The 20,696-nt window shown below is 39.0% G+C and overlaps 1 protein-coding gene across 4 annotated transcripts in view; it reads left to right on the top strand.

Annotated features, from left to right (window-relative positions):
• SH3D19 (SH3 domain containing 19) overlaps window positions 1-20,055 on the top strand; it is a 79,122-nt gene extending 59,067 nt beyond the window's left edge. For 3 of the 4 annotated variants that reach the window (XM_044430697.1, XM_044430698.1, XM_044430699.1), the window contains 10 exons: window positions 1,335-1,593; window positions 2,557-2,622; window positions 3,888-3,963; window positions 5,611-5,741; window positions 9,448-9,506; window positions 11,139-11,326; window positions 11,901-11,947; window positions 12,597-12,783; window positions 15,328-15,425; window positions 16,545-18,005. In XM_044430697.1, coding sequence (XP_044286632.1) covers window positions 1,335-1,593; window positions 2,557-2,622; window positions 3,888-3,963; window positions 5,611-5,741; window positions 9,448-9,506; window positions 11,139-11,326; window positions 11,901-11,947; window positions 12,597-12,783; window positions 15,328-15,425; window positions 16,545-16,661 — 1,228 coding nt within the window. In that variant the 3' untranslated portion in view covers window positions 16,662-18,005. Of the gene's footprint in view, window positions 1-1,334; window positions 1,594-2,556; window positions 2,623-3,887; window positions 3,964-5,610; window positions 5,742-9,447; window positions 9,507-11,138; window positions 11,327-11,900; window positions 11,948-12,596; window positions 12,784-15,327; window positions 15,426-16,544; window positions 18,006-19,313 lie in introns of those variants that run through there. The other variant, XM_044430696.1, reaches the window with a different exon arrangement.
• Window positions 20,056-20,696: the final 641 nt, after the last annotated feature.

Genomic DNA, 20,696 nt, shown 5'->3' with positions numbered 1-20,696 from the left:
GGAAGGCTGCAACAGATCTGGAAAGTACAGATCCAAATAATCTAGAGAATGCTGGGAAAAGAAAAATTTCAAAATTTGTCCAAAACATTTAGTGTGTAATTGAGAAAAACTAACTGGCAATCCTATTTTAATCTGCCATGAGAGGTGGATTGCTGCATCACTATAATCCTGTACATACTAATTTTTGTAAAATTCAGCTACCCTTTTCAGTGAGCTGCTTTTTATAATAGGCAATCAGTGGTGAAGCTAGCTTTATTTAGGTCCTGGTCCTAATGGTTTTATGGGACCACTTTTAGATGCCATTGGTTACTACTTCTAGCCCATAACTAAAATTCCCTTCCCTAGTCTCCAGCATCAATTCTTGCCTTATTACTGTTCATACATGCCTTTTAGGTTAAAATTATTGTTAATGCTGATTTTATTTATTTAATTAGTTTTTAGACTGCTCAAAAGCCAAGACTCTTTGAGTAGTTAAAAAAAAGTTAAAAGCACACACACAAACAACAAAAATAGCATAATACTGTAAAACCACACCAATTACAGAGAGATTTAGTAGTGGTACAGGATAAAATGCAATATTAAAAGTGAAGTTAAGAAGTGAACTGTTAAAATACTGGGAAAATAAAAAGGTTTCCAACAGGTACAAAAAGAATACAGAATATTCTCAGAGCATACTCTATGAATGTGCAGTTCTACATTTTAAGCTCACTTAAATAATAGCATCAGGCTACACAGATAAAATGGAATTTGCTTCTGCTATGCTAATGCCCTCATTTGCCACTGCCTGGGTGATAATTTTGGGGAGAATGGGTTATGGGGCTTTTGCCCTAATGTCTACTCCTAGATGTACTGCTGTGGGTAATGGAATTTAGAATTAAAAGAATGTTGAACAGAAAAAACCCCACATGCTTTAAAAGTTATAACATGCCAAGGTAATAAGCAGTATACTATCCTGGTAAGTTATCTAAAGATGGTTCTGGAAAGGCATTTTGTAAACCTTTATAACTGTCTCCCAATATTTTGTTTAGCTGGCTCAGCACGTCTTCATTCAAGAAGGCTCAGACACAGTACATCCAACATCCTCAGCAGGTTCTGACAAAGCTCTTTAATCATGGCCTGGATTACTTCCATAGCCAGTTGACTGTAATGAACCAGTCAGAAGGAACTGAATTCTCTATTTAAGAGAATAAGCTCTTGAGGAAGCTGCATTGATTACTCCATCCTGGGTAGCATTTCATTTTTAATGAGATTCCCACAATCCAGTTCTACAATATTTTTCTTATATATTAAATAGGCAATGCTTTCTATTACTATGCTTTTTCTGTAACTTCTAGGCCAAGTGAAGGTAAAATCATGCCAGCTCGACCTCCTCCACCTAAGGGTGCTCCAGGAAGGCCACCACCACCAAAATCAGTCAAGACCTCGTCACAAATGGATGGCATTTCTCATTCATCCTCAGACACTACTCTCCATAAAAAACCCAGCACATTTGGGTTAGGAGTCAAGAAGACCAAGAGTGATGTTATCAAAAACAGCGATCCTGCTTTGCCTCCTCGACCCAAGCCAGGTCATCCTCTGTACAATAAATATATGGTGAGAAGAATACATAATTTTCAGCACAGAAAAATTTGGGTTATCGTATATCTGATTTAAAAGTCACACCAATTATAGATCTGGTAAGAGTTATCAAATGAAGTACAAGGATAATTTTTATATGTGCCTTTAATGTGCTTCCAAACATGACTGTGTCAGCAATTCTGGTATTTAAACCTAAAAGTAGAACTGGTGCCATAATGGTGTTTTGTTGACTCTGTTATCCAGTGATTCAATAGCACGTACTAATAGCTTTTGGCAAAGAGATGAGTCCATAGTTTTAGAAGTTAAGCAGAATTTGAGCAAAGGTTAACCCCAGAGCCCCTCTCAATTCCATATCTCAGTGCCTGGAACCTCTCAAGGAAATAAGCTATCCTTCAGTATCCACCAGAAGCAACTGCTCACATGCAGAAGTAAAACAATCCCTTCCGCATTAAAGGACACAACTTCTACCCAGGTTTGAACTGTGGATCTCTTAATTCTAAAAGCAGTGGAATTAACTAGACCTAGGGGCTGATTGCACATTAAAGCCCTAGTTCATATTTGTTTTCCCAAAAATATGCTGCTGCTTTCATGCATCAACTGGAATACAGAGGAAGAAATTGACTTATAATGTTTTAATGTCAGTATTTTCTTTATTAATAACTTGCTATAAAACATAGTTACCGTATTTTTCTGTCTATAAGACGCCCCCATGTATAGGACACCCCCCCCACTATTCCTACCCATCTCCAGCAAGCAAGCTGCTGCCGCCCCCACACAGCGCCTCGCTGCCCCCCCTGCGTGCCCACACGCCCCCCTGCGTGCGCCAGTTCCGCCCCCAGAGCTCCCGCAGCCCCCATGTATAAGACGTGCCTCCATTTTTAAGTTAATGTTTTTAAGAAAAAGTAGCGTCTTATACACAGAAAAATACGGTACATAGCAGAATTATGTTTGACTAAAATATTAGTATTTTGTCTTAAGCTTCCTGTACCCCAAGGAACTGCCAAGGAAGACATTTCTCTCCAAAGTACTCGGCATACTTGCAAGGTAAAGTTTCTTGTGGCTGTGGATATGAGAGTCTATGCACATACTAAACTTTATAATGGCTTTGTAATTTAAAGTGTGGAGATGTGCTTGTACTAGTTGGCAGTAGCTATATTGAATGCCAGATGGGAGAACAAACCAGATTGTGGCTTGACTGCATGAGCATTTGAAAAGCAGACAAAGGATAGGAATTTTGATGTATATATCAAGAATTGCATATCAGAAAAGAACTCAAACGTGAATGCAGTATATTATATCCATATACAGTATAACACAGATATAGAGAACCTTTTCAACTTGAGGGACAAATTCAATTTTCAAGGGCTGCATTCAAGTGGCAGGTGGGCTAAAGGGAGCAGGCCTGAATACCCAAAATAGCAGCATTTTTCCTGCTTTTCCTGCCAATAGCTAAGGTTTAGGAGAAGTTTTTAAGCCCTTCAAAATAGAAAATGTCAAAAAGCTAGAAAACCACCAACTGAGTGGCAGTCAGGGAAGTAGCATATGGCTATCTGGGAAAACCCAAAGGACTGGGGAACTGAGACTTCAGGAGGGCTGAATTTGGCCTATTGGACTGAGGTTCCTCACAGCAATATTGAGTATAGTGAACTGTTCCACTCATGGCTGCAACTTCCTAGGCATTTCTGTAGTACTCAGCATAATTTTTCTTTAGAAATTACTCCAAGGCAATGTTATCATTTGGTACCGTCCCATGACAGCTGTTGATACCCTTAATTGAAACAGTATTCTCAGCATATTAAGGGAAAATGTTAAGCATCGTACAACTTTTATATATTTGATGTCTCTTTTGCAAACATATATAAGCTGTTATTTGTAGCACTTAAGGAAAAGAAATGGATGTTGTACTTTGAAAAGGTCAGCATCTTTTGCTCTTCCTTCCCAGGGGTACTTCATCGGGTTAGCTTAGTTGGAAAATTCCCCAAATGAGAACAAAGCCTAGACAGGCACACATCTCATTTACTGCAACAAAGCAGCTGCGTGCGGTTTTCAAAGAGGTGATGTTCATTTTGCTGACACATGCACTGTGCTGCTTTAAGACCATTGATCTGCAGTGAGATGAGGAAGTATTAAAACCCAACTTAAATATGAGCTTTGAGTCTTTCGTTTTATGTTCAATAGCTACTTTGAGTATGGCATTTAGCCACATAAATCAGTGATAGATTTGTCAGAGGCTCCAAACAGAAATTAGGTTTTCTAACATGCAACAGAATATCAAGCATCATCATATCCAAATCTACTGTGTTTTTAAGGACAATATGCGGAGGGTAAACCCAAGTGCTGACTTAAGTGCTCCTCATGCTGTGGTGCTGCATGATTTTCAAGCAGGTGAGTACAGATACTTGACAACACTATACATTAATATTTCAAGTTGGGTTTCTTTTTGAGGCATGCTTCACAGACATTATTTCTGAACACCAGTGATACATTACGTAGAATCTGAATCCCAGGGGACGCTCATCTTTGGTGGAGCTAGTGTGTCAGCTTGTTGTTCCTAGGTTGCTTTTTGTTCAGAAATGGCAACATGCTAAAGGTGGATTCCCTTTGAATTTCTACCATAATCTATTTATAAACTAGTCAAGCCTCATTCCTTGAAGGGGAGTAGTTAAAAGCTGTTTGGTGTGTGGTTGAGGGGTGGCAGGAATACATGATGATAGGAAGCTCAAGACGGTGCAGGTACTGAACAGATGCAACTGAATGGCAAAAAGCACTTAGTCTTAAAGAGCCATGGCCCAGGTAGTCACTTGATGAGTCACCTTAATAAAAAGTGAAGCACACAGACCCATCAGCACTGGAAGTCATGACTTGGCCTTTTGGCTAAGTGTAGCATTACAAGTCTGCTTGGCCTGTTGAGAAGCCAAGCTAAATAGGTTTTTAGAAACAGCTTGCAGAAGGTTGTAATGATACAGATATATAGGTAAATGGGAGGGCGGGGCAAAGGGAGGGATTAACAAGTCCCTGTTCCTTCTGCCCTGACCCCTTTCTACCCATATGACTTTATTCAGTTTTCACTTGTATGGGAAAATATTAATTGTGCAAAATGGTATGTTTCTGCCAGAACCACAAGATTTGGCTCAGGATATGAAACAGGTGCACAACTCTGGATTCCTTTCCTCAGAACCCTCCGGGGTGGTACTGGTACCACTGGAAGGAAGTGGCTGCTGTACTACCGAGTCCCAGTGATTCCACAAAGCTAGGAATCCAACTTAGAGCTCTGATTCTCTGCCTCCTTCTGGCATGGAAATCATTGTATTGGCTGCTCTCCAAGACTGGGAAAGTGTTTTGAGGGGGAGGAGTGGAAGTCACTGGGTCACCCAGAGTTATGGCAAATCCTAAAGGCACCTCAGTTACCTCCTTCCCCCCACCTCCAATATTCTTCCCATTCTGCATCAGATGACCATGAGGCTCCAAATTTGGAGTGCACCCTGGCTGACCTAGCATAGCCTGAACTTTTTGATTCACCTATTCCAGTATATACACATATGAGGCAACTATAAACCTGCTAAGGCAGTCTTGCTCAGCCTGGTTCCCTACAGTGTTTTGAACTACATTCCCAGCATTCCTGGTCACTGGCCATGCTGACTGTGGCTAATCAGAGATGAGGTTAAAAAAAAATCTGAAGGGCATAAAGCTGGACAAGGCTGTATTATGGTCCATGAACGCCTCCAGTACTCATAGACAAAGCAATTGTTAGGCCTCATTTGAAGCAACATTTTCACCTCTCTATATATGCTATATTATATAATACATTATACATTTTACACATTTTAAACATCAGGATATAGATTGTCCACACATATCAAATTACAATAATATCCTAGTTTACTTATTAGTGTGACTCCTCCAAACAACAATATTCTTCCCATCTCAGTCTTTTTGTGCATTTTGCAAGTTGTGTTTGTTTTTGCATATGGAATTGCATTATATGTGGATATACTTAGCTGTTATAACTGTTATGATACCTTTTTCCCACAGAACATGGAGAGGACTTGAACCTTCATTCTGGGGAGACTGTCTATCTTTTGGAAAGAATAGATAATGAGTGGTATCGAGGAAAATGCAAGAATCGCACAGGGATCTTTCCTGCTAGCTTTGTCAAAGTTATTGTAAGTGGGCCACTTCGAGTGAAAAATAGTGCATTCCATCTGTGTACACAAACCAGTTCTAATTTAATTTCTCCCCTGTGCATTTTATTGAGCATACTATGTAGATAAATCTTGCTTGAGTACAAAGCGGATATCAACTTGTTTGTGAGGTACATAAAGTGAACTTGATACTGCAGAGCTGCCTGGATTTTTATGGGCATCATTTTTGTGATAGTTTCAGGTTAAGTGAGAACACATCCTTAAGGTAATTCAAGTGTACTCATAAATTACCCTTTGTTTTTGTTGTTAGTTGCAAAGTCGTGTCCGACCCATCGCGGCCCCATGGACAACAGTCCTCCAGGCCTTCCTGTCCTCCACCATCTCCTGGAGTCCACCTAAGCTCATGCCAGCTGCTTCAGTGACTCCATCTAGCCACCTCATCCTCTGCCGTCCCCTTCTTTTGCCATCTATTGTTCCCAGCATTAGACTCTTCTCCAGGGAGTCCTTCTCATTAGGTGGCCAAAGTATTTGAGTTTCATCTTCAGTATCTGGCCTTCTAAAGAGCAGTCAGGGTTGATCTCCTCTAGGACTGACCGGTTTGATCACCTTGCAGTCCAAGGGACTCGCAGGAGTCTCCTCCAGCACCACAATTCAAAGGCCTCAATCCTTTTGCGCTCAGCCTTCCTTATGGTCCAGCTTTCACAGCCATACATTGCAACAGGGAAAATCATAGCCTTGATTATACGCACTTTTGTTGGCAGGGTGATGTCTCTGCTTTTTAGTATGCTATCTAGATTTGCCATAGCTTTCCTCCCCAGGAGCAAGCGTCTTTTAATTTCTTGGCTGCAGTCCCCGTCTGCGGTGATCTTGGAGCCCGGGAAAATAAAATCTGTCACTACCTCCATTTCTTCCCCATCTATTTGCCAGGAAGTGAGAGGACCGGATGCCATGATCTTAGTTTTCTTAATGTTGAGTTTCAAGCCAACTTTTGCGCTCTCCTCTTTCACCTGCATCAAGAGGCTCTTTAGTTCCTCTTCACTTTCTGCCATAAGAGTGGTATCATCTGCATATCTGAGATTGTTGATATTTCTCCCAGCAATCTAAATTCCAGCTGGTGATTCATCTAGGCCTGCCTTTCTCATGATGTGCTCTGCATGTAAGTTAAATAGGCAGGGTGACAGTTTACAGCCTTGCCGAACTCCTTTCTCAATTTTGAACCTATCAGTGGTTCTGTGTCCAGTTCTCACTGTTGCTTCTTGACTCGCATATAGGTTTCTCAAGAGACAAATAAGGTGGTCTGGTACTCCCATCTCTTTAAGAACTTGCCACAATTGGTTGTGATCCACACAATCAAATCACCCTAGAGTATGTTTTATGGTTTTTCACCACACAATTTTTCCTTTTGGATTTCTGTTTGGGGTATCAGATATTATCTTCTACTACTACAGTAACTCCCCAATATCCGCTGTTTCACTTACTGTGGTTTCACTTAACCATGGCTGACTGCAGTCTGAAAACAAGACCATGCTAGACCACAGCTCAGTCTCACGCACAACTGCATGCCTGCTCCCACGTCCAGCATCCACCATGCTCTTGCAGAGGGCAGTGCACCATTCCACGCCAGCTGTGGTGGCAGGTGGGAAGGGGAACATTCCTTCTACAGCTGTCTGTGGACAGACACAGCACTTCCTGTGCGGGTCTCCTTTTTCTCGTCCTCATGCATATTCGTGGTGCAGTAGCCCACAAAACTTTAAAAAGAAAACCATTTAATTATTGATGTCAGACTTGCAAATAATCAAATCTGCAAAAGTTGACAATTGACTGTATGTAGTGTTGCTACTATCTGCAGTCTCAGACATCCACTGGGGGGACTGGATTGTATCCCCTGTGGATGTGGGGATCCTACAATATGTCCACCCATCAAGGGTTCCTACAACAAATATGTTAGTACATTTCCTCAGAAGGGTGTTGCAGTCATATAAGCTGTGTTGCAAAAATTGCTGTGCTCTATGTCAGTGAGGAACACCATGTAAATTTAAAGAAACTCCAGTCGCATGTACTCCCTTGTGTTTAGTTGCAGGATACTATTAGGTTTCTGCGGCATAGTCAGCCATACCAGCATTGCTACAGCCATGAATGGAAGGACTTAACCTTAGAAACCCCTTAACCTCAGACACAGGCAAGGAAACCAATAAGGCCTACTTGCAGCATTTCTGAGAAGTATATTATGCTGTGTGGCCTTCTCTGTTTATGATTATTTGTATAGTCCAACTATTTAGAAAAAAAATCTGAGTTTACTTTGTAGTTGCTTAAATACAACAATACATTGCAAAAGTGTGGTGCCTGAGTACTTGTTTCATCTAGTGCTCATACAGAGTTTTAATGAAATCAATTTCTACTGAAATACAGATACACATTTTTTCTTTTTCCAAACTAATTGATTTTAAAGTGGCATCCTTGACATCAGTCACAGGATGGCTACAGCAGTTTGAGGATCAGATGGCAGGTTGGGAACAGATTAGGCATTGTGCTGAAGGCTGCTTCACTCTTCTGCTTTTAAGGTGTTGCAAAACATGTGTTAACATGGCGCTGCCTTACCATATGTCTGAAACAGCTTGAGGCATATCTGATTATTTATTGTGTGAGCTGCACTGAAGATGTGTATTTTAAATAGTGGGATAAAAATGAACAACAAATAATGATGGTGATGATAAATAATGGCAACAGCCTAATGTCGTGTTCTTATGTTCATTTCAGCACAGGATATGGCTTTTAACACAGATTCCAGGATAATGGGTGAACACACCTTAAATGTTAATATTGACATTTGTGGTGACAGCAGAGATATACAATTCCTTTGTGTGTGTGTGTGTGTGCGCACGCGCGTGCATAAATGTATGTTTTTGTCCATTTCCATTTATATTAATTAAAACAATCAGTTTGATTAATTCCCAAAACATTTGGTATGCACATGAATGTTATTATTTTATTATAGCACCAAATACAGATTGTTCATGGCTTGCCTGAACTACGCCAGACTTGCAGTTCTGGCATCGGATAAGAATCCTGGCACTGAGTGCAGGTATTGCCTTGCAAGAAAGTGTACAACAGTCATCCTAGGATGTCTCTGGCTGCTTTTCTAGCCTATTTCCCTGAGGATGCTTGCACAATATTAGTGCCTCTGTGCAATTTTCTTTAACTCTCAGATTCTTAACCAGCCGCTTTTGTACGAATATAGCAGCAGGAATTGCAGCATCCGTTTGTTTATTTTGGCTTGCAGATGTTGAGATGTAAGGGTTCAAAGTCCTGGAATGAATATGTCTGAATAATAATTCTTACTATTGTGACATGAACAAGCTGATAATAGATGGTAATATTAATTCGGAGCAGGAACCAAAGGCAGCAGCATGTAATTGTGCTCGGTCTTGATTTCTGCCAGTCATGCCTGCAACCCAGAGAGGACCGTCGGTATTGAAACGTGTTATTAAGAACAAAAGGGAAGTCTAGAACATGTTGTGTCTTCGGAATACTCAATAGTGATAATGAAACGTGCATCTTCCGTTTTGATTACCGACCAAGATATTCTTGCAATTGAGCATTGCCACATGAAGGCTGCAGTTGGAACTGCAGCTTTATTCAATAAGGCAGTGCAAACATATTCTGCTCTTAAAGCCAGTTGAAGAAAACAAGCAAAACATGTAAATGTTCTTTGTTACCTCCTGTCTAGGTTGATATTCCAGGAGAAAACAACAGGAAAAAAGTGAGTTTTTCATCACCAAATATTGTGTAAGTATTCCTAGAGATGCTCACCTGAGATGGTGTTAAAGGTAAATAAGCGAAATCAAGGGAGCCAAGGACAAAGTCCCTTATATCTCACTGAAGAGCCACTTTTGTAGAACAGGGAAGTCTGTGAAATAGGGTTCAGTGCAGGTGGCCACAGATGGAGGTGTCAGAAACTGCACACGCTCAGACACATACCTTATAGAAGCAGAAATAGTCACATGAAGTTGTTCTGGATCCAGCCCATCGAAAGCTGAAGCCTGATCTGGAGATTTCATACACTAGCAGAAATGTTTGTTAATAAGTAAAGGATTTTGCTTAAGAAAACCGTGTAGCAAAACTCCTAACTTTGACATTTGAGGCAGATAAGCTCACTTGGGAAGTTAAAGATAAGTTAAAGAAAGGATTCTCTGGGAACTATTCTGCATGTGTTCGTGCTGCTTGACTTCTGCAAGTTCAATATATTCACATTCATGCAAAATACATTATAATGCAAGGTACAGAACAAGATTGTGTGTATGCATGCAAAAGAAATAATGCTATGACATGTAGTGATGAAAGGAATGGGCAGATGGTATCATCTCTCAAACAAACCTTTCAAGAATGTTAATTTGTTTTCAGTGTAGAGTTGGTGCTTTCAGTCGATAGACAATAAAATATAGGATGGTAAAAATGGTAACTTTGATCACAATTCTCATGAAAGCGTGAGTTACATAAGGAAGGTAACAAATGCAAATGTCTTACAGTCTTGCTAAATCAAAGCAGGCACATTCGGCTTTGCTATTTGAAATATTGCTACATAGCACTTTACATTTGGAGTTAAGGGAAAGAGGACACAATCTTACAACCAGCAGACACTGGCCATAGCAAAGGCAGTGCATAGAAAGGCATAGTAGCAGAAGGCTTAAAAAACCGTCTAAGATCATAGCAGGGAACTGGTCTTTAGAAGGCCCTCCTCTCAGCTGGTGGGATTGAAGCCCAGAAAAAAAAGACTTCTTTGCAACAATGGGGTTAAAAACCAGTCCTCGTTCTCAGAAACCAGGCCATGCTTTAGCCTCTCCTCCTTAGGAGGAGAGGACCAAATTTGACATCTAAATGTTTTTGAGGGCAACGGGAATGCAGAGACACTCCTAGCATCTGTGTTTCTCTTATCCTCCATGGGATGCCCATAACCTTGCAAGTTTGGAGAATTGTGGACAACCACATGAGAATCCACCTCAAATTAATTAAATTTGGTTGTTGGACTTCTGTAAGTTTGCCTTTTACAACTGGTCTTTTCCTTTACCACTTCTTTATATATGATTTGTTTTACTTCAGTCAACCTCACAGAAGAGCTTTAGTCATTTCCTTGCTTGTGATTGCATAAGCAGTACCTGTTTGTGGCAAGCAGGGTTAGAGTCGCCCTAGTGCATCTCTGTGTGTAGAGCCAAAGGAAAGGGACACACTGTCTCTTTGGTCAGCAATTATTTGGTGCATTGCACTCTTAAAAATAAAGGTGCTGTTTAGTTCACAGTAAGTAATCACTTGATTTATTGATGGTTGTGATCCAGAATTTATACAAAAATAAAAATGTTTATAAAGGAAAACTACTGCTCTTCCTTAAGTTTTTTTCTTTTATCTTCTGTTTTGTTATTTTAGAGGCCCTAGATGTATAGCTCGATTTGAATATATTGGAGATCAGAAAGATGAATTAAGCTTTTCAGAAGGTGAAATCATTATTTTGAAGAAATATGTCAATGAAGAATGGGCCAAAGGAGAGCTGAGAGGCACCACTGGAATTTTCCCATTGAACTTTGTTGAAGTAATTGAAGATTTGCTTGACCCAGGTTAAAAATTTTTTATATGACTAGGTCACTAATATTTAACAAAGCACTGCTTTATACTGGTTATGCAAGTTTGTAGCAATTCTTGCATAGTCAGTAGGAAATATTGAAAAAAGGAGTTTTTGTTTGCCATTATTAAAAATACATACAGGCCTGGAAAGAACCTCAGATTGACTGGCCTTCTTTAATGACACCTAAGTTATTACGTAAAAACTATCTCCTGTTGCTCCTTGACTACATTGCAGCTATCATAATAACAGAAGAGAAATATCTTTGTGTGTTTTTTGTTTGTTGAAACCACACATATACTGTATGTACACATCACAAGAATTTGGAGTCAGTCAAGGCAAAACAGTGCCTAGTCAGGGATTTGTTTGTGTTGTACTGCAGAGACAGAGTGTGTTTATGTATTGAGGACAAAGAGTATCAGTGTAAAATCACAAGCCCTGTCTACATTAAGCATCACAAGAAAATGTGTTAGTGCCACGTTAATAAGTTACAGTGAAGAAATGTGGAAACACCACATTATAGGTACTTGACATGATTTATATTTTTGCTTTATTATCCTTTTATATAGGTGATGGAGCATCTCTGAACATTAAGAATGCTGCCTCCGTGACACAGGTCATCTATTTAATATTTAATAATGCAGGCAGTGTAAGATTCTGCTATTCTAGTATGTTATGAAAATATAGTAATAAGTAAACATTTGACTAAGCTTTCACTCTCACTTTTTAAACTCTTACAGTTTTAAGGAAATAACATTTGGATTAGGAAAACCAATTCTGCAATTAGGAAATGCCAGTTTTCTAGTAACAGTAGAAAGAGTGCTGTAGGAATAAGGGGGGAAACAGTTAACAGATGGACAGATTCCCCTTGAGATGTACCAAGGATTAAGAGGGTCTGGGTTTGGTAGCAGGTATGGCTCACAGTCATTGGGTCTATGACAACAAACTCTTCTTTCTTTTCTCTTCCGAAAAACCAATGAAATCAGATTTCTACTTGAAATACCCTTTAACTCTTAACAGTTACATAGACAAAGAAGCCCACTGCTGTTATGAAGTTAAAACAGAAGATTTTCTATCTTTTATTCGTCCCCACAGGGCAGGATTGATAACAGAGCTTTTCTCACATTTAGCCTCAAGCCACTAATCTGTTCTAAGCTGATTAGATGATGTGCATAGAATTAATGGAGCAGTTACTTTTTGAGCAGTACTAGAAAAATTTCCCCCTCATGTGCACACACACCTGAGATGCATTTTCATTTTCACAGTTGGAAGAACCTGCTGGAGAGTGGTGTGATGCACTCCATGATTTTACAGCAGAAACCCAGGAAGACTTATCTTTTAAAAAAGGAGACCACATCTTGATATTAGAGCACTTGGACTCAGAGTGGTACAGAGGGAGATTAAATGGAAAGGAAGGAATTTTTCCTGCAGTGTTTGTTCAGGTTTGCTCAGGTACAGTACTGAAAGGAAAACACAATTGATTTATCTATTAGTCGTAATGAAAGTGCTTTAAGAACAAATTCAGACATGAATAAAAAGCATGTGCCACAACTCCAGAATGTGAGTAACTTGCATGGGAAGAAGATGGGATTATGACAGGTATGTGTGGTCTCAAAAAGCCCTCAGTGTGTGATTGAAACCTGCACATGTTGCCACACTGGTGTAGGTGGAGATCAAAAATAGAGCTCTCAATAACACTCTGGAACTTTGACAAGGGCATTGTGCCTTTATTCAGCTGAATCACTTGCATATGGTGGGTTGTTGCATCTAGTGAATCAGCACAGTGCTTTGTTCCTTTGAAATTCCCAGATGAAGATACTTCAGGGTTTCCAAGCTAGATGAAAGAATTTTAAATGATAAAGGAATGGTTCCAGATTTAGTGCTTTGCTAGTTCCCTGCACTCTGCTTCCCTCCCTGCACCAACTGTACATATCTTACACTTAAGGCCGCCTTACATTTTGAAGTAGCTGTCTAATAGATAGTTGTTTTTCATTGCACTGAGTTTCCATCTAAGTTTAATTTTGGTAACAATTTGGTTTTTGAAGAACTACACATATGCCATGGAACTGACAATCCATCCTAGAGAGAGGGTTAGTTACATTTCTAAAGAGATCAGCACTTGTGGCATGCAGGACTTGGAATTTGAAAAACAGACAGTGCACCAAGGAAATATATTAGCTTAAGGAGATCAGGGGTCTCAAACTCGCAGCCCGCGGGCCAATTGCCGGGACGGGCGGGGCACGGGAGAGGGGGCTTGCTGCCTTCAAAGCGCCAGCGGCGCCTGGGCCGGCCTCCGGATGAGCGGCCCACCACCACCGCGGTGGTGGAATACTTGATGCGGCCCAGCCTCAGCGGCCCCCAGCTAAGTTGAGTTTGAGACCCTGAGCTAGATAAAGTGGCAGATATGAAATCAAAGGCTTAGGCTGTCATTTGGCTTCATGGTATACCAAGCACAATTCCACATATCCAGTATCCTGAAGCTAGGACATCATCCGTGATACAAGTAGATCATACCCATGTTTTCATATGCATTAATGCTATTCTGTAACTATTTTATATGCTTGTATCTATGTTGTTGGCAACATAGTGATCAGATCTGCTCTTTGGATATTGCCTTGGTAATCGGAGCCTTCCTGCATCTTACTGCTTGATGCTTTTCTTAGTTGCATAGACAATTTATCTATCATTCCAGTGCTGCACCCTAGTACTTTAGTTGGTGCAGTAGCACCAACAAATATATGCTTCTGCTCCAGCATTAGCTCCAGGTAATATAGAACCATAGGTACTTTAATAAATCTGTAGTCAATATGGTGATCCTTATTGTCTGGCTAGGATAGCAGCTTATTGTTTGACTTAAGTTCTCTAGTAACAAGACAACATACTATAAGCTTTTTGTATGAAATCAGCATTCAGGTATTTTCTCTGCCATTCAGAGGTACAACTGTTGTGATGACTCATCAGCAACTCTATATGCCATATTATATTCCCTAGGAATTAATATTTTATTACTATTATTTTATTACTATTATTTTATTACTAAGTTGATTAACCTACCATGATATGGTCTGTATGCATCATAGATGTGCAGTTTCATAGACTTGCTTCCATAGATTCGGATAACTATAAGTACGGCAGTTTTAATGGAAGATATGTAAAGGTATTTAAATATTTAAAAATATTTAAAGGTATTTAAAGGAAGATAGGGACTGCAGGTGGCACAGTGGTTTAAACCGCTGTGTTGCTGGGCTGGTTGATTGAAAGGTCGCCGGTTCGAATCTGCACAACGGAGTGAGTTCCCATTGCTCCGTCCCAGCTCCTGCCAACCTTGTAGTTCGAAAGCATGCAAATGCAAGTAGATAAAAAGGTACCACTTTGGTGGGCAGGTAACAGCGTTCCATGCACTTCGGTGTGTAGTTATGCCGGCCACATGACCACGGAGACTGTCTGCAGACAAACGCTGGGTCCCTCGACTAGGAAACGGAGATGAGCACCACCCCCTAGAGTCAGGCATGACTGGACGTAATGTCAAGGGGAAGCCTTTACCTTTAGTAAAGGAAGATATTTAAAGATATTTAAACTCTCTGCTCTGTAGCAGCTAAATTAAAACATATGCCCTGAAAAGGATTGCAGCACTCTCTTTTAACCAATAAAATAAACTTTCAGGATAGGAATTAAAGAACTCTTTCTTTTGGTCAGGCAGTAATCCAGATTTCTGGCCACTTTTTTGCTATTTAACTAGCACTGACCTGTCTGCAACTTTTTTATTTATAAGGGATCATGAGCAAAACTAAACAGTTTTGCATACTACTTAAGACATGGATTCATTAAAATACATATAGCACTTAAAATGTCCCCCCTTCACAATGTAACAATCAGATTCCTGCCCTCATTTCCCTTCATCTTCCAAACCCAATGCCAGACCAGGGCAACAAATGTTACAGAATTTTTTTTTGTTGTTTTATACCAACTGCATTGTAAAATAATCAAATTTTACAGGAGAAACACATTCATCACAGCCTGCAGGTGGGAAGAAAGGAAAAGCCAAGGCCCTGTATGACTTTCATGCTGAGAATACAGATGAACTGTCCTTCAAAGTGAGTATTCTTTACATTCATTTTTGTTTGCAGCACTACAAGAGATATGAAAAACACTGGCCTACATTTCTTGTTTAGTAGAAAATGAAAGAATGAGTATATCCTGAAAGGAGTTTTATTTAAAAAGTTAACTATTACAGCTGCTTTGTAAAAATTTGTGGCCGCCTCTGCACCATATGAACCAATTAACTATTTAATGTATAGTTCATAACTCAAGTATTCAAACTTAATGAATTGATTCTGATGTCCAGCGGGGAAACAGTTTGGTAGAACCCATGCTTTCAAAACTGTACTAAAACTACAAGTTCTAATACTCATTATCTCCAGGTACACAGAGTGTAACTCTGGAGAACTGTTGGTAATCAACATAGACAGTGTTGGGCTGGATGCAACACAGTATTTTTTAGTTCCCATAGTGAACACATCCAAAGATATGTACATAGACTAGTGTTATGATAAACCTGTAACTTCAGTTGACAGACAGTCAAGTTCTATGCATGTCTATTCAGAAATAAGCCCATGCATTTCAAATGAGACTTCTAGGTACTGCAGCCTAAGTTTAGCAGCTTGCTTCTCAGCTGAGACACACCACCAAGACCTTACTCTAAGTGTATTTATCAAAACTGTATTATGTAACTATATTCATTAGTGCATCCCAGTTTTGGAATGCCTTGTGATTTAATGCATTCTGTTCAGCAGCAGGGTAAATGTCATTTACCCAACCACCTAAATCTGATTGATCCCTTTCTGCTTTATTTTTATTTGCCTTTTCACTCTGGTTGTTAATATGTTTCTGTGTTAGGTTTTAAATAATCATGTATATTGTTGCATGCCACTCTGAAATTGAACATGAACAGTATAGAAATGTTTCCACACTGTAGAGATATGCAAATTACCAAGTTCACTTTCAGAATTACTAGTGGGAGGTTTAAATGCCTCAGAAGTATTGTTTCACTTTAAATCTTTTATAACTGAAAAAATGGCAAATGAATACATAAGACTGTGAGCAAATTTTTCACCAGGGAGTAATCCACAGTACTTTACAATATTGAAAATAAATGGATAAAGCATGTTAACAGGATCTGATTTATGTTGACTGCAATTTACATATTCCAACAGGCTGGTGATATCATAACAGAACTGGAACCTGTAGATGAAGAATGGATGAGTGGAGAGCTATATGGCAAATCTGGAATATTTCCCAAAAACTTTGTTCAGATTCTACAGTTTTCCTAAAGATGACACCCAGTTATGGATTATCTACCCACACAAGTGAATACCTTACTAGCACAAATGCACATTATACTTCAGGCAGCAGAGAGGCTGACTTCTAAGATATTTGATCTAATCTTGACTATCAAAATGCATTTTTGCACTATTTTTATAAAAAAGAACACTAGATCGTATAATATTTCCAGTTGACCCTTTCTTAAAAGCCCTACTTCATTGTTTCAATAACAATTTGGTACAATACTGGACTTTTAAGCTACCTGTCCCTTAGCAGTTTTAGCATATTTTTAAAAACTGAATATTCAAATTCTGCTTGAGTTGCATCTCTTCATTCCCACTACAGATACTGTGTTATGTAAATGTTTAATAGTCTGTGTGTGAAAGTGGTAAATCTTGTTATATTATCATAACTGTGGGGAGGGGGGTCTCTCCTTTTAAACCATGTAAGTCAAATTGCCCATTCTTTTAATGCATCCCTTGCCTTGTGTTAGAAGAGTAAACCAGCCTGAAACCACAGGATTCCTTAGTAACGGCTGCAACTTTATATGAACAGAAGGTGCCTTGTACTTGGCTAGTCTGTTTAGCCCAGTATCATCCACCTTAACTAGCAGTGGCTGTCATAGATCTCAAGTAGGTGTGCTTCCTATCATCTGCTATCAGATCTTTTTAACTGAACGCGTGGACTGAATGAAGCAATTCCTGGCAATGCATGTACTCTACTCCTGCGTTGTCCTGTGGTCTGTTCTCCATCCTTTTCATTTCCTAGATTCCATAGGATCTACAGGTGACTGATGCCATTATATAACATTTGTTATTTGTTCCGCATCCAAAGTACTGCTTCATAGATTCAACACGTTTCTTGAGGCCATTTCTTAATTTCAACGTTTTTCTAAATAATTTCCCTGATATTTTTGCCAATGCGTTATGCATGTGAAATACATCTCTCAACTATGACTGTTTATCCGTACAATGGGAACTATCGATTTAATATATAATTAGAACAAAATTTTATTAAACTCCATTTTGCCTTGCTTTCTCTTGCTTGGATTTCCTCTCTTCCCTTCAGGGTTGGAAGTATAATACCTAAACTGTAAACTTAAAGCAGTTTAAAATTTCCCTTTGATTTTCCAAAATTCTTAAAATAAAGCTGAACATAAAACAATCATGTTCATAAACTACCGACACATGCTGAATAGATTTCATTTACCTTTTATTGGTGTAGGAAACAGCACTTTGTGTAATACAAATCTTGTCACAGACAACTAAAATATAAAGTGATCAAGAATCTCCAATGCTCCAAAAGCAATTATTTCATCAGAACAAGTTGGAATTAGAATCTTTTCAGCTCTTCTAAAACTATTCCTTGTGAAAAACAAGGAAACCTGGCAGCATCACCAAACTTGTAACTGACAGCATGAAACAGGCTTCTCTTGCAGTTGCACAGATTCCATTACGGTGTCTTTAAATAATCTTTTACCAGCCTAATTGTATGGCCTTGACACATGCACTATACCTAAATGCTTTCGGAGCTATGTCTGATGTTTGGCAACTATTTCATACAGAAGTTGAATTCTGTTTAATCTTGAGTCTCTACTTTCATCCTACCACCTAAGTGGCATTTTATTTGTGCTGGATATGCACATGGTAGGCATGTAATGAGTGGAGCCAGCTGGAGGTGGGGATAAGACTAGATGGCCCAGGAGACCCCTTCTGACTCACTCTGTTTCTATGTGACTAAGTGACCATCATTAGGATCTGCTTGTTTTGTCTTCATTTTAATCGAGGTAAGCATGTTATAAATAACAACACATCTCTGAACACTTCAAAACAAAATTATGTGACTGGAACGCTATGCAATTCAGTTGTCACTCACATGTTCCTTTTTGTAGCTTATATATATATTTGCATACTACTATTGATTAACTTTATGTACATTTTTTCCCAAAATGATGTCATTTTCAATTAGGCAAATCTCCACTGCCAGTCAGAAAATGCTTTAAAATGGAAAACGTGTTTCTATTCCGTTAGTTTCTACATGGATTTGTCTGCTTGACTGGTTTCCCAAGCAGCACATGTGTCTTCCCCTTGAAGCAACAAGTACATAGCCAAAGGGTTATACATAATTCGCTCTGAACATCTGACTTTAAAACCCCTTTGAAGAATCTTAATTTCAGCAAGGCAGGAAAAAACCCATATTCAAGCAACGCTGGATTTTTCCAGAAGTAGGTGCAACCTGTGTGGCCGTTCAGTTCATTACAAGAAAGGACTGCAAGGCCAGAATTGCCAGCCTTCCAGCATATTATGGTATGAGATTAAGTTTAGCAGTAAAGTGATGATGTAACAGAGTGCTAAGGATAGGCAGTATGTACTGAATTTTCCATCTCATAGGAAATGCTACCCTGCCCGCTTAAAAAGTACCCCTGCCTTCTGGGAAGTTCTGGGTACCTAATATTTTATTACTATCCCCCCTTTTGCATACAGAAGCTATTTACCCGTTCCATTTCTGTGTGTATACATGTGAAATGCATGTGGACTGCAAAAACCAAAGTTTTAGATCATCTTTGCCCAGAACTTCATGAAGGCTATAATGGTACAAAGGCAATACCATATGTATGCTTACTAGATGCTTTTATAATTTGCCATTTTATGTCTATTTAGAAGAGAAGCAGAATCTCTTCCCAACAATGGCTGAGTACTTACACTGATTCCCAAATCCAGCACTGCATATGCCAGTATGGATCTTGGGTATACTTTGAAAGGCTTTACTGAAGGTAACCAACAAAAAACAGCTCCACACAGCTTAAGTGCAATAATTGTTGAAAGTATCTTTTTTGTTTGCATGTAAATATTTTGAGCACATAGTAATTTAACCATGTAGAGGCAGGTTGGAAAGGAAGGGGCTTTAATGAAAAAGTGTGAATACTTGTATAAGACAGTAAATGGATGTTATCTATTAACCTCTCATAAATTCAAATAGGTATTTGGCTGAACAATATTACTAGTCTCATAATTCTATATGCTCAGATTTGCAAAATGCAGAAACTTCTCTTCGACACTGTTATCTAAAGGGCTCTTCATGGGTTTAATGGTCTAAACTTGAAAAATATTCACTTTCCAGAATGAGACCATAAAGTATTAAAGGTTTTTAAACTCCCCACTGTATGCAAGTTTGGTGGGAAAGCAGCATAGGGCATTTTAGCCCAATACATATTACACAATCGTGAATGTAAACTAGGAAATGTTAATATTGTAACAGTAGTTAAGTTTCAGAATTGTAAAATTATAATTCAAAGATTGTGTGTACAAAATAAGCCATTTTACCTCCAACAGTTCAATGTACTATCCCCTAACTGATGGTACCCAAAACATTTGTATTTAACCAATAAACCAGTTTGCTTAAAGCTGTCGTGTGAAGCAAATGACTGGATACCTGAGCAACTTGAAGTAATCCATCATAACTGGTTCAGCTAATGCATTTTTCAAACAGCTATGATAGAAGCAACTCTTCCATTATACACATTAATTCAAAAACTTGCCAACTGTAAAATTTCCAACTAAATTATATTATTAAAAAAAAACCCCTCCCGGATCTCACCTCTCCTAGCGAGACTGTTTCCTGATAAAATCAAGGGTGACTAGAATTAAACATAAAACTGATGAGATGACTACCAACAGAATTGGCATGAAATATCAACTTTTATTGAAACTTCTAACTGAAAAACAGCTTCTTTATACCTGTGTTCTAACTGTTCAACTGCAACCCATGTCTTATCTCCTAGGTGCGTAAATGCAGTCCAAACTGAATAAAAGCATTCACTGAGGATACTGAATAAAAACCATGTTTGAACCCATTTTGAATTCCAATTATACTGAATTCCCATTATAAAAATCTGGCTTTAAATGGTCACCTGAATGCAAACTTGCTTGAGTATTGCATTGCATTACTGGCAACAAAATTTGCCCCCTAAGTCAGCATTCACTACCCACTTAGCATGTTTAGTTCTCATTGAACTTTTATTGTATGACTACCAAACACAGCTG

This window comes from Varanus komodoensis, unplaced genomic scaffold, assembly GCF_004798865.1.
Source record: "Varanus komodoensis strain SLA01 unplaced genomic scaffold, ASM479886v1 scaffold21, whole genome shotgun sequence".
NCBI classification, from domain to species: Eukaryota; Metazoa; Chordata; class Lepidosauria; order Squamata; family Varanidae; genus Varanus; species Varanus komodoensis.
Note: the sequence above shows the minus strand (reverse complement) of the source record. Positions and strands in the feature narration are given on the sequence as shown.